Here is a 12,884-nt window from a genome sequence, read left to right as displayed (position 1 = left end):
GCACGGCTTAAATATTCTGCAGGTTTTTCATCACTTTTCATAGTTATTCGAAGAAGTTGACTTTTAAGGGTGAACTCATGAGATGAGGAAACCGGCGCATAAGCACGTTCAAGAGACAGCCATATCTCACGAGAGGTCTGCCCTTGGACATGCTGAAACGATTCCTCAGAGATGGTAGATGTGATCAGTAAGCGCACATGAGCATCATTCTTCACCCATGGACTATAACTTGGATTGTCGGTGCTAGTGGTCCCTGTGGTGACTTTAGAAGGTGGACAGGGTATCGTTCCATCTACATAACCGAAGAGGTTATGAGAAATTAGAAAGGGTTCAAGCATTTGCTTCCAATATCCATAATTTGTAGGTTTAAGAGAGAACGCAAACTTGTGAGATTGATGGGTTGCTTTTTCTTGATTAGTAAATAAAGTGATGGCAGCCATTAGGGTTAGGTTACCTGAAGAGTTGATTGCTGCTGTTGTATTTGCTGTGCGATGTCTGCTGTATTTTCCAGAAGGTCGCAGAAGGGTTTTTGAACTGTGCGATGTCTGTGTTGTAGATTGGAGGCAGTAGGGTTAGCTCCAGGCCGTGATTTGGAGAGGGGTTTGATTAGGCTCTGATACCAAATCAAAGGTAATATTTTTGTATTCAATTATAATTGCTGATTACAATAGTTTATATAGATAACTAAATTACATTCTAATACCCTCTATTATAAACTACTTATATATCTAGACCACTAGTCTAGTAGTTAACCACAAAAGGCTCAAATGAGGGGAGATGCGAGTGGCAAAGTGATGTGTAGACTATCATGTATCGTAATATTAGAAGATGAATCCGGATTGTTAAGTGACACAACGGATAGTCTTAACAAATTGTTATTCCAAAAAACGAAAATAAATAAATGAATGAATTTTGGATTCTGGCAGCAGCAGCAGCAGCAGCACACATCTTTTTTCTTTGCGTTCGAGGTGCTATAAACCCTAGCCTCCCGGATTTCGCGCTCGATAAACCCTAAATTCTCCGATCTCTCTCCACAATCTTCGTACACAGGTATCTTAAATCTATCATCTTCGTTTATTTATCTAATAATCACGCTTACATTTCCCTAATTCATGTTCCAGATCGCATAATACATCCAATGAAAGCGTTGCGATCGAGCTTCAGTATGCTGCCAATAATAACTCCTGCAAAAGCTTCCCAATAGATATCAAATCAGTTATTATTGTTACTCACATGGCTTCCATTTCTAAAAGCTTACTAACTGCAACAAGAATTGCCCGATCTTCTTCGTTAAAGTGGGGTCCAGATCATCCACCGTCATCCTTCTTATACTCACACTCTGCTGCAGCTGTACCTGACCTACTACAACCTGCACCACCTCCGCCTTTGCCCAAGCCAACCGCCACTTCTCGGTCTCAAGGTTCATGTCTTGTATGCATTTAAGTTTTAAAATTTGTTTGAATGATTATTGTGTTTGTGGCTATTGGTCAGAATTTTATGTGATCTGATGATTGAATGTTAGTTTGTCCAAAATGGAAGCCTTCATGTTATTTAGGATTGTTCGAGTTTGGTAGAGAAAGTGAATGTATGCTACGTTTGTGTTGTTGAGGGGCACCTTTGATATATGACCAATTGTAAGTGAGGAACCGTGGGAACGGAAAAAAACACTTGTATGTAGTGATGATCAGATGTAGTGTGTGAGAGAGAGAGAGAGATAGGTGGTTATGCGGTTATATAACCCATAGTTATCAATAGCGGTCGCTATAGCAAATAGCGTAGTGTATAGGTCGAAGGTCGCTACAGGGTATGTAGCCATAAATAGCGGGATTTCAATTTTTTTTAAATATATAGCGATTAAATATAGCTATAAAATAGCTGGATTTTAGGTTTTTATTAAATATACATGTAAAAAAGCTTATATACCATACCAGGGTAATTTGATATGATATACATATAAAACACATTTCTAGTGTATCGCTATTTATAAAATAGCACCGCTATTTATCACTATTCGCTATGTAGCAAGTAGCATATAGGTATCTTATCGTTATTTGTCGCTATTCGCCACTAACAACTATGATATAACCGTCTTATGCATAGTTGTTAAAGGCGCAAAGGTTATGCCTTGGGCCTAGGTGCAAGGCGGTTGAAAGCAAGGGCCCAAGATAAGCAAATCGCATAGCGTAAACATACCATTTTGGGGGGTTTTAGACATGTTTTATGCTTGTTTAGGCTGGTTCCAGGTCATTTTTGGATGGGATTTGCAGAAATTTGCCGGAAATTTTAGAATTTAGGTGGCCTCTGGCCGGAGTCTGACTGAAGGTCGAAATCTCGCCCGAAGGTCACCGGAGCACCTGGATAGCAGCAAGGGGTTTTCCCTGCGCCTTGCATGAGAGCCTAGTCACACACACCATAGGTCATGTGTATCACTTTAAAGGCAATAGGTGCATGTGTTTATGTCATCGTTCTCGTGGTTCTTTACTTAAAATATGTTAGTATTAATAGCCCCTGTAATTGTTTATTAGTTAAAAGCTTTTTAAGCATCTTGATCTAAGCATCCCTCATCTTTCAGAGAAGCAAAGAGGATGGACACGGTTCCTTCTTTTCGTTCCAGGAGCCATCACTTTTGGATTAGGCACTTGGCAGATCTTCAGAAGACAAGATAAGGTATGTCTTGTTAAATAAGTTAAGGTGTTAGATTTGTAAACTAAAAAGTTTAAATTTTGGTCAACTTATCATGTATAGAAGTTCGTACAGGCCTTAAATGATAACAATACATATAGGTGAAAATGCTGGAGTACAGACAGAGTAGATTAGAAATGGAACCGATCGACTGCAAACACATCACTCCTTCAAGTGAAAACTTGGACTCACTGGAGTTCAGGAGGGTAATCTGCAAAGGAGTTTTTGACGAGTCAAAATCTGTTTTTGTTGGCCCACGTTCTAGAAGTATATCAGGAGTGACTGAAAACGGATATTACCTCATTACGCCCCTTATGCCACTTCCAAACAGTCCTGAAAGGTTGGTTCAGCATCACTTGTATGTTTATTGATATTCACTGTATATTACTTACTATTAGCCTTATTTTATAAAAATGTATCACTTATACGTTAAAACAATTCTGTATGCTGCTCAAAGATTCGGTTACTTTTCCCATGGATAATTTCATGTTAAAGAATGCCGAAAAATTTAAACGTTTTGCAGTTTGCAGATGCCGATCTTAGTTAACAGAGGGTGGGTCCCACGGAGTTGGAGAGACAAGTCTTTGAAAGTTCTAGAAGAGGGTGAACATCCTCAAATTACAGAATCTACTGATATCCAGCAAGAAAGTAGCTCTTGGTGGAGCTTTTGGTCTAAAAAGCCTACTATTACTGAGAAGGTGCCATTTATATGTTAGACCCATTTTAGTCCCTGAGGTTTGGCCAGATTTGCGACTTTCGTCCAAAGGTTTGTTTTTCCGCATCTGGATCCAAAAGGTTTGAAATCTTGTTATTTTCATCCGGCTCGTTAACTCCATCTGTTTTTCTCCAATAAGGCAGGGATATTTTCGTCTTTTTTGTCAACTTAAAGGGCACACTTTATGTACAAGCAGTTAGTATAATGTACAGGTATTCAAAAAAGACGAAATATCAAGAAGTTAACAAAACAGATGAAATTACCCCTGCCTCTACAGAGAAAAATGTATGCAGTTAACGAGCCGGATGAAAATGGCAAGATTTCAAATCTTTTGGATCCAGATACGGAAAAACAAACCTTTGGATGAAAGTCGCAAAATTGACCAAACCACAGGGACTATAATGGCATTTTACTCTATATAGAGGGAGTTAAAATACATAATTAGTTTTAAGTAGAAAACCACACACACTTGTTTTTAGTGCTTTCACTGTAATACATAAGACGGTTATGTCAGTTATGTAACCACATAACTGCCTCTCTTTCTCTCTCCCGCTATATATTAAAGCGCCCATGTAGAAACATTTTTTTCTAAACTATTATCGATCTACAGGAGCATATTCCACAAACAAAGCTGGATGAAGTTGTTGGAGTTATACGTGGAAGTGAGAAGCCTAGCATTTTTGTACCAGCAAACGACCCGAATTCATGCCAATGGTTCTATGTTGATGTTGCTGAAATTGCTAGTAACTGTGGGCTTTCAGAGAACACAATATACATTGAAGCGGTCAACGAAAAAGTCAACCCCAGTAAGCCATACCCAATCCCAAAAGATAATAATGCGTTGATTCGTAGTTCGGTAATGCCACAAGATCATCTCAATTATACGTTTACTTGGTGCGTTACTCGTCTCATGAATTAAACATATTACGTTATTACTTACTATGAGCATGCGTTTTAAGTTACGACTAGTGTGTCTAATGGTTGGGTTGTGTTTCAATGTCACTTTATGTAGGTATTCTTTATCAGCGGCAGTTACATTTATGGCTTTTAAGAGATTACAGCCGAAGAAGATGACGAGATAACGTTTGATGATTTTAGTTGCTGATAATAGTTTTGTTGCTGGTCCAGCGTTTCTTTTTACCTGTTTGATATCCTGACTATTTGTATTCATGGATATAAACAACACCAGAAGTGGTTTTGGTGTAAGAATTTTCTTCGGAAGACACGTTTTTGTGAACACAGGTATGTGCTTTCCTCCGGAGATGCATATTGTAATAATGACGATTTATGGAAGATAAATCAACAATGAGCAGAGATCGAAGTACAAGTAATAGTGTTTGACATTTAGATGTTTTTTAACGATTAACTCACACGCTCTTTAAACCTATTTTTAAATCTACGCCAGTTCACTATAGGACTAAGAACCCTCAACTAGGGATGAACACCTTGAATCCATGATATTGGTAGGCTATAAGCCTTATTGTTAAGTTAATAAGTTTATGTTTCAAAATTTTTTTGTTGATACTAAGATTTCGAATTAATAAATACATAATCTATGTGTGTCATGTCATAATATAGTTGGTTAAAAAATAAACAAGTTTTGGGTGTAAGAGCATCTCCAAATGGTGGTCAAAGTTCATACTTTAGACTGCCTAGTCAGAATGTCACATTATTATAAAACCCACTTTAATCATTCCAGACCTTAACATCACACTTCACTTTTTACAAAAAAAAAAAAATAATAATAATAATAATAATAAATAAAAAAAAACAAAAAAAGGGTTTGTGAGTGTGTTGGGGCCACCATGTCGAACCGGACTAGTCCGGGGAGCAAACTGGATGAGATGGGTCAAACTCCCACAAGGTGGTCCGGAATACAGGTGGTCCGCTGAGCGGACTGGGTTAGCGGACCTGCCGTTGTGTATGCTCTAATGGGTAAGTTTAGATATGCCATATTGTAACTTTTCAGGAAGCTAAATTAGTAAATTGTAATTTTTATAAGGCTCGGGCTATTCACACACACTGAAACGCCCCGCTTTGGCCAAAGCGGGACGTTTTGGGGTAAAGTCAACAGACAAGGACTGAGCCTGTCAGTAGGCTCAGACCTTGTCTGTTGACCTGGTACCAAAGCGGAGCGTTTAGGTCTGACAGTTTATTTTTGGGGGAAAAGTGAGGTTTTGGTGGAAAAAATGGGTTGTTGGTTTGTTGTTTGGTTGTGTTTTTTTGTTGAAAAGTTATAGATTTTTTTATTTTTATAAAACATATATAATTTAAAGTTGATTTATAACGGTCGTTCAACGTGAGTGTACCTGTTATAGGTAATTTATAACAGTCGTTAATTTAAAGTTGATTTATAACGGTCGTTATGACCTACGCGCATTACGAACGACTTCGACTAAATAAAAAATATTATATATTTACAACGTGTTACGTTTCGAGGCTCGTTACGGACCTACGCACGTTATGGACGACTTCGACTAAAAATAAAAATATTATATATTTAGAACTTGTTACGGAATCGATGCGCGTTACGGACCTACGCTAGTTACGGACGACTTCGCCTAAAAATAAAGATATTATATTATATATTTAGAACTTGTTATGGAATCGACGCGCGTTAACGAATGCCAAGTCCAGCTGCACCGTATTGTCATGATAACGATTGCCAGATACAACCTCCTCCTCCCTTGTATTGGAAGGGATCGGTTTATCGTACGAGACAGAAATAACGGTTCCCTCGCAAGAATCTGGAACAATGGACTTCTCAGAGTATTCACCGAAAAGGTAGTTGCTAAACCACGACATCGTAATCACTGAAAAAATGCTCTACTCAACAGAATTTTCACAATTCAAAAAAAAAAAAAAAAAAAAAAACACAACAGAAAGAAACCTTTCCTTTTTGAATACGTAAACCGAATGCATGGCCTGCTTCTTAAATGCAACAGAAATAGGGGTTGAAGCGCCGCGCTTTGGCCAAAGCGCGACGTTTAGGGTTAACGCGTGACATTGAAAAACAACCTCGTACAGAATAAAACCTCGTATCAACTGTCACATCATGTTTTGTCTCAGAAAGAACCCTAAACGCCCCGCTTTGGCCAAAGCAGGGTGCTTTGAGTACAGATTCTGACCTCGTACCACTGTCACATCACCTTTTATCTGAAAAGCAACTCTAAACGCCCCGCTTTGACCAAAGTAGGGCACTTTGGGGGGGGGGGGGGGTGGAAATAAGAAGTGAGTGTGTGAATATCATGATCTTTTTATAATCCATGCTTTAAAGCATTTGTACCAAGTGCTTCATGCACATGTAATGCTTTATATAGCACTATAAACAATTTCGTTGTGAGTGATAATCGACATGGCCTTTTACATTATAACTACTTGAATTCTCCTTGCAAGTAAAAACCTAGAAAATATAGTCGTTATATGCTCAAAAGGAAATCGACATCGATACGTTTTCTACATCGATCGAAAACCATAAAAACGAATATCGGTACCAGTTTTGATCATGCCCGTGTCGGTAGTTATAATGTTTTTAAAAAGCTGACTGACACAAGTTATTAGAAAATATCAAACTAAATGATAAATGAGATACAATCGAAATCATAAAAAATGAATTCCGGTACCAGTACCACCGATGTTCGGTCGGAATCGGTTCGGTAACAATACTCAATACAATTTACAATACAAAATAATACTCTTTTTTCTTTGAGTAAATTGTCCGGATGCTCCCTGTGGTTTGGTAAAATAACACCTTGACAGTACGGACAGACGAGGATCAAGGTGACCGAAGTTATCCGAGTTCTCAATCTAAGGAGAATGTGAGATAAAAATCATAAGATCTTTGTTATAATCCTGCCTAAAAACAACTGTTTTTCTTGCTTCTTTTAACACAAAAAAACAAGTTACATTGACTAACATAAAACTAATAAACAAGATCGAATATGCGAGCATCGAACACCATGATAACAATGTAGATAAACTCAGTGACGGAGCTTGAACAAAAAATCGAGGTGGGAGGGAACTCTCAAAATCCAATATTTTACGCTACAAAAAATCGGTAAAATTAACACTACGAAGCGAAAAAACAGGTGGGGCGGGACACCTCCGGCCCCTATGAAGCTTCGCCCCTAGATAAACTATACCCTAGTCATTGGAAATTCAGTCAAAAGCTATCAAAGCTTACAGGCAATAACATGAACTGATGAACCGACTTAGATTCTTGTATCTGTATATCAAGTGACCATAACTTCTTTGAATCAGTATAAAGCTGCAAATCTTTAAGGGTAATCAGAATGTCGAAATCATAGTCGATTAATCACAAACCAACTCTTGAAGAAGATTCAGTCTAAAGCCGTAAAAAACGCAGCTTTCATACCATATTACCATGTTTGTGTGGTTGGTATAAAGAGTAGACCCATTTGTATCATGGTTATACCATTACACAAGCATAAACCTCAGTTCAAAAGATGTAAACACACTAACCTTGTGTACACAGAACACTTCTCATAACAGCAAGAACAAGATTTTCATATGGCAAGGCAAAAAGTCAAGAGAATATAAGAAACAAGATTTGCGCCTCTAACTCTATACATTACCTTCATGGCTGCAAACTTAACTGCAAGACACAAATTATGACTGAAATATATACATAAATAAAATGTCTCAGCTCTAGATAAACTTGGGACTTGATCTCATTTACTCTTGAATCATGACAACCTCAAAAACTTACATGAATTCATGAATATAGTTTGCAAGAACTTTACAGCTCAAAAGATGCTAGTTATCCCCCAACTAGAATGATTCGACTATATAATCTGGAATGACCTCTATGATAATACCTCAATTCGGTAACTTCTTACAGAAAACGAGAAAACAAGAGTCAAAACATCATTAAATTTGTTGATGTCCCAACCACAAATGGTTCCATTAATACGCGTGTCAAGAAGTAGAATATGATGCCGAGAGCTATAGAAATCGGCAGAGCAGGCAAAGCATGACGAAACACCGACAACAGTATAAGAGTGCACCCCAATCCAGATATAATAGCAAGGTAACACGCATAAACCGTCATTAAATCATACATCGCAGCCCTACCAACAAGAACACTATAGAAAACAAAGTCACCTAGCCCGAGTTTTATCCCTCTAGTCATCTCCTCACGAACATCCCCACCCCTCGATTGCGGTTCCATCTCATCCCTCATACCCAATATCGCACCAAGCGGTGTCCTTTCCCCTTCATCTTCAACAATCTCAGCTTGCCGAAACTGATCACTACCACCCACAGAAACCGAAAACGCACCATCTCGTGCATTCGGCACCAACGGAGACGTCTCTTCATCCATCATCTCAACCGACTCACCATCTCCCGAACCAGAACCAGAACCAGAACCGGTACCATTACGTCGACTCATCTCAACCTCCACATCATCCGACGACACACCCCCAACCAAAAGCCCCAACCCACCCCTCCTCGAACCTCTCGACACCGTCGGTCTCGCCTCATACACCAACGCAGGCAACTCATCATCTCTACTCGACGCCAACTCAACCAAAATCTTAAGCGGACCACCAGGCGCCAACACCGCAACCAAATCATAAACTGCCAACGCGACAAGCAACGTCCACGTAGTCCACTCCGGCAGATTCGTAAACCAAGCAGCCACAATTATCCCTAACACCACCATATAAACCTGGCGCAACACAATCGGAATCGGAATCCCCTCCGCAAACACCGAAACCACTCCGACAACCGTGAAATTAAACAACAAGATAAAACACGTAATCGCATCAACCGGAATCGAAAACTGCCTAACAATTGATAACATAATCGATCCGCCCATAGCACCGAGAACAAAAAAGGCGGAAAAACGCATGTAATTCTTCAGGAAGTTGGTAAAATTGTAGTAATAGAGAACAACGAGGAGAAATGTTACCGCGGCGATTAAGATGACGAAGACGAGAGCGTTGAGGAGTGATCCTTCGATCTTCTGCGATGTGGAATCGGACGGAGCTTCGAGATAGACGAGATTAGCGGCGGTGCGGATTGGTTCGACGGACGGTGAGTTGAAGGAGGTTAAGGAGTAGACTAAGAGGACGACTAACAGCATGCAGATGGAGACTGGAGACATTACGCCGATGATTTCGACTCCGATTGATTCCAGGATGCTGCCATCCATGGTGGAGATGATGATTCTAGGGTTAGGGTTACGGTGGATCTCCGGTGAGGTTATAATTTGGGGTTTTATTTTTTTTTGATTTGGGAAGTCAAATCAATATTGTAGTAATTTAGTCTACTAAAATTAATTTTCCATGTTTGAATGTTAGAAAGTCAAAACATGTTAAATACAGGATAATTACAAAATTTCTTATCCATATAGACCAAACACACTACTTAAAGGAAGACGATTCGGTATTGGCCAAACAAAAAGAAGGATACATGTGATTGGCCAACAAAATCTTGATCCGGCGTTTAATTTAGCACGCCCCAACCCAATTTTTGAAGAAAAGCGCCCTCGAAGGCGGTGCACAGGCTTTTTCAGGGCGTTTTTAAGGCAATTCACGCCCAAATACTACTGCCCCACTACGAGTGGTCTAAGACTAAACGTAGAGAACCACACCCAAGGGTGGCCACTACTCATGTTAGAGTCAGTTTAGAACCATGTTGTACCTTGTCACGTCGTAAACAATCCGCCCCTTAATACGTGGCGGACCCACGTCTCTTGACGTGAACAACTACGTTTGGACACATAAATTTAGTATGTATATATAGCCATAATAGACAGATGTATAGTTTTTGAATTCCCAAAGTATGTGAATCTCCTCATAATATAATTTTTTTTCATTTTTGGATTTGGATGATAAAAAAGCAAAAGATTTCCCTTTCATTGGACATAATTAAATATCCCAACGAGATTCTTTCATCTTTCATCTTATGAAGTTTTATGTGCTTAAATATTAATTAAAAAAACTAATTTAAAATAAATAGAAAAATCAAATGCTAAATACATAACCTTTTTATTTTACGAATCAAAATAATTAATTATTAGCACAAAAACTTATTTGAAAACAAAAACTCATTTTTCGGTTGATTTATAAAAACGTTCATTAATTAATTTTAAAACTATAACCTTTTTTAATCAGTTATTTTTAAATTATATTTATTAATAAGCTATATCACTTTTAAATTAATATTTTATTTCCAGAAACTATAACTTTTAAATCTAAACGATTTGTTAGAAAAAACAAACTATTAAGTTTTTTCATTAGTTATTTTTTAAAACTATTTTTTTATAGTAATTTTTTTTGTATAACTACATTTTTTAATATATATTTTAAAAAGTTAGTGTTTTTAATGATTTGTTTTGGAAAACTTAAACTTATCGATATTTTGAAAAACTATACATTTCTTTAACTTTATTTCAAAATTTTAAACTTTTTAAATTTAATACGACAATAGAACAAAATAAAATAAAAAATATACATCTATACTATATAATAAAAGAAACCTGATTTTGGACACGTGTCATTCATTGAAGATGTCTATATTTGTAATTTTCTACCTTTTCATACTTAATATTATTATTTACCAAATTGACACTTTTTATTTAGTTTACCCTTATCTCATATTTTATAAAAAAGGATTAAACATTAAATATTCGAAGCTATTTATTTATTAATAAAATAAGTTTAGTAAATCTTCTATAATCAATCTTATTTAAGAAATAGTTAATAGTTTAAAAATATTTAATGTAAATCAGGTGGTGAAGCCATTTCACATAAATCAAAGTTGTACCGAATTTCTGGATTTTTTTTAGCCATCATATGAACCACCGTACAATTTGAAGATGGACCACAACCAAAAAAAAAATATGCATTTGATGAAACCATTTGAGAGCTTTCTTTAACATAACGAAAACATCCCAAATTCCCAATACATATTTATACTAACATATTGCCATATTGGGGGCAAAAGTGTAAAATAAAAAATTAAAAAAATGAAGGTAAAAAATGACCCCCAAGGGAAATAATAACCGCTATATTAACATTTAAGTTCCAATGGAAAAGTTGATCGAAATTACTGAGTATGATGATGATGATGATTTAGTATATATAATTAGATTTATTCAACCCGTATAATACACGGGGTTTATAAAGATATAATTTTTTTAATTATTTAGTTTATAAAATTACATTTATCGAACCCGTGTAATATACAAGGTTAGGGTGCCCGGGGCACAATCGGTGACCCCATGCGGGGACCGATTTCACCGAGCGGTGAGGTGCCGCCTGTACAGTGGTGAGCCAAAAAAGGGGGGGATGATCGGTGAGGAGGCACCTAAGAGAGGGGAGGAGAGAGAAGGTGGACCCCATTCAATCAACCAATGAAAAATTTTCTTTTTTTTTTTAATAAAAAACCAAGTCACCTAAGAGGGGAGTGCCGCCATCAATTTAGGGTGTGAGTGGAGTTTAAGAGGGGAGTTGGCGTGGCACACGAGGATTGGTTATGCGTAAGAGAGGGGACTCCGCTCTTAGGGGAGTGCCCCTTACACCCTTACAAAATTACATTTATTTAACCCATGTAATACACAGTGTTTTTAAAGATATAACTTTTTTTATTATTTAGTATATATAATTAGATTTATTCAACCCGTACAATACACGGGTTTTATTATTGGTATATAAAATTACATTTATTCAGTACAATACATGAGGTTCTTAGAGATATATTTTTTTTAAAAAAAATTTAAAAAATACATGGTCTTTGTCTCGATTGCTAAGTGTTATGTGCCTTATGTCCAAAGCTTGATGCAAAACTACTATCGAGTCGGGTATTTAATCTGTGTAATAAACATGGTTTTTAAAGATATAACTTTTTTATTATTTGATATATAAAATTACATATATTTAACCCGTACAATATACAAGGTTCATAAAGATATAAGTTTTTATTATTTAGTATATAAAATTACACTTATTCAACCCGTGTAATACACGGGGTTCTAACCTAGTTTTCATTAAAACATAAATATTTACACATCTTAAACTAAGTTTAAATGTTCAACATTACATGCACAAGTTAGCAAGATTTATAATAGCCAACACATTTTGACCCATTATATAATTTAAGTATACACCAAATTAACCCATTGTATATTTTCAGTATATGCAATGAACCCACAAACAATTTGTTTGCCTAAATATTTCTTGAATTTTGGATCATAATTTCAGGTGTAGTTGAAACAAGTTGAACATTTATATCTACACATCTAAAACTACATGTTCAACATTACAACTATCACACATCAACTGGATATACATTTGTAGACGTAACATATATACGGTTTGTCATCTCGTTACACACAATTATGTATAGCAATTCAAGCTTGGCGCTTGCAACTTGTGTCTGTTGATTTTGCGCCTCCATCTTATGGATTCCTTCTTGAATGTTTTATTTCTTGCAACACACTAACGTGCGCGCACACTCT

The 12,884-nt window shown here is 36.9% G+C and overlaps 2 protein-coding genes across 2 annotated transcripts; one reads left to right on the top strand and one right to left on the bottom strand.

The window, feature by feature from the left end:
- Positions 1-890: 890 nt before the first annotated feature.
- On the top strand, positions 891-4,740 carry LOC110865432 (surfeit locus protein 1). Its single transcript, XM_022114674.2, has 7 exons — positions 891-1,050; positions 1,122-1,420; positions 2,573-2,667; positions 2,784-3,022; positions 3,206-3,380; positions 4,008-4,291; positions 4,410-4,740. Exons 2-7 carry the CDS (start codon positions 1,234-1,236, stop codon positions 4,477-4,479), a joined length of 1,050 nt encoding a protein of 349 aa, XP_021970366.1. The 5' UTR covers positions 891-1,050; positions 1,122-1,233; the 3' UTR covers positions 4,480-4,740.
- A 3,306-nt stretch (positions 4,741-8,046) lies between these two features.
- LOC110865433 (presenilin-like protein At1g08700) lies at positions 8,047-9,683 on the bottom strand. The gene has a single exon (XM_022114675.2). The coding sequence runs from the start codon at positions 9,573-9,575 to the stop codon at positions 8,277-8,279; it is 1,299 nt and encodes a 432-aa protein (XP_021970367.1). The 5' UTR covers positions 9,576-9,683; the 3' UTR covers positions 8,047-8,276.
- Between the last annotated feature and the right edge of the window lie 3,201 nt (positions 9,684-12,884).

Source organism: Helianthus annuus, chromosome 6 (assembly GCF_002127325.2).
Source record: "Helianthus annuus cultivar XRQ/B chromosome 6, HanXRQr2.0-SUNRISE, whole genome shotgun sequence".
NCBI classification, from domain to species: Eukaryota; Viridiplantae; Streptophyta; class Magnoliopsida; order Asterales; family Asteraceae; genus Helianthus; species Helianthus annuus.
Note: the sequence above shows the minus strand (reverse complement) of the source record. Positions and strands in the feature narration are given on the sequence as shown.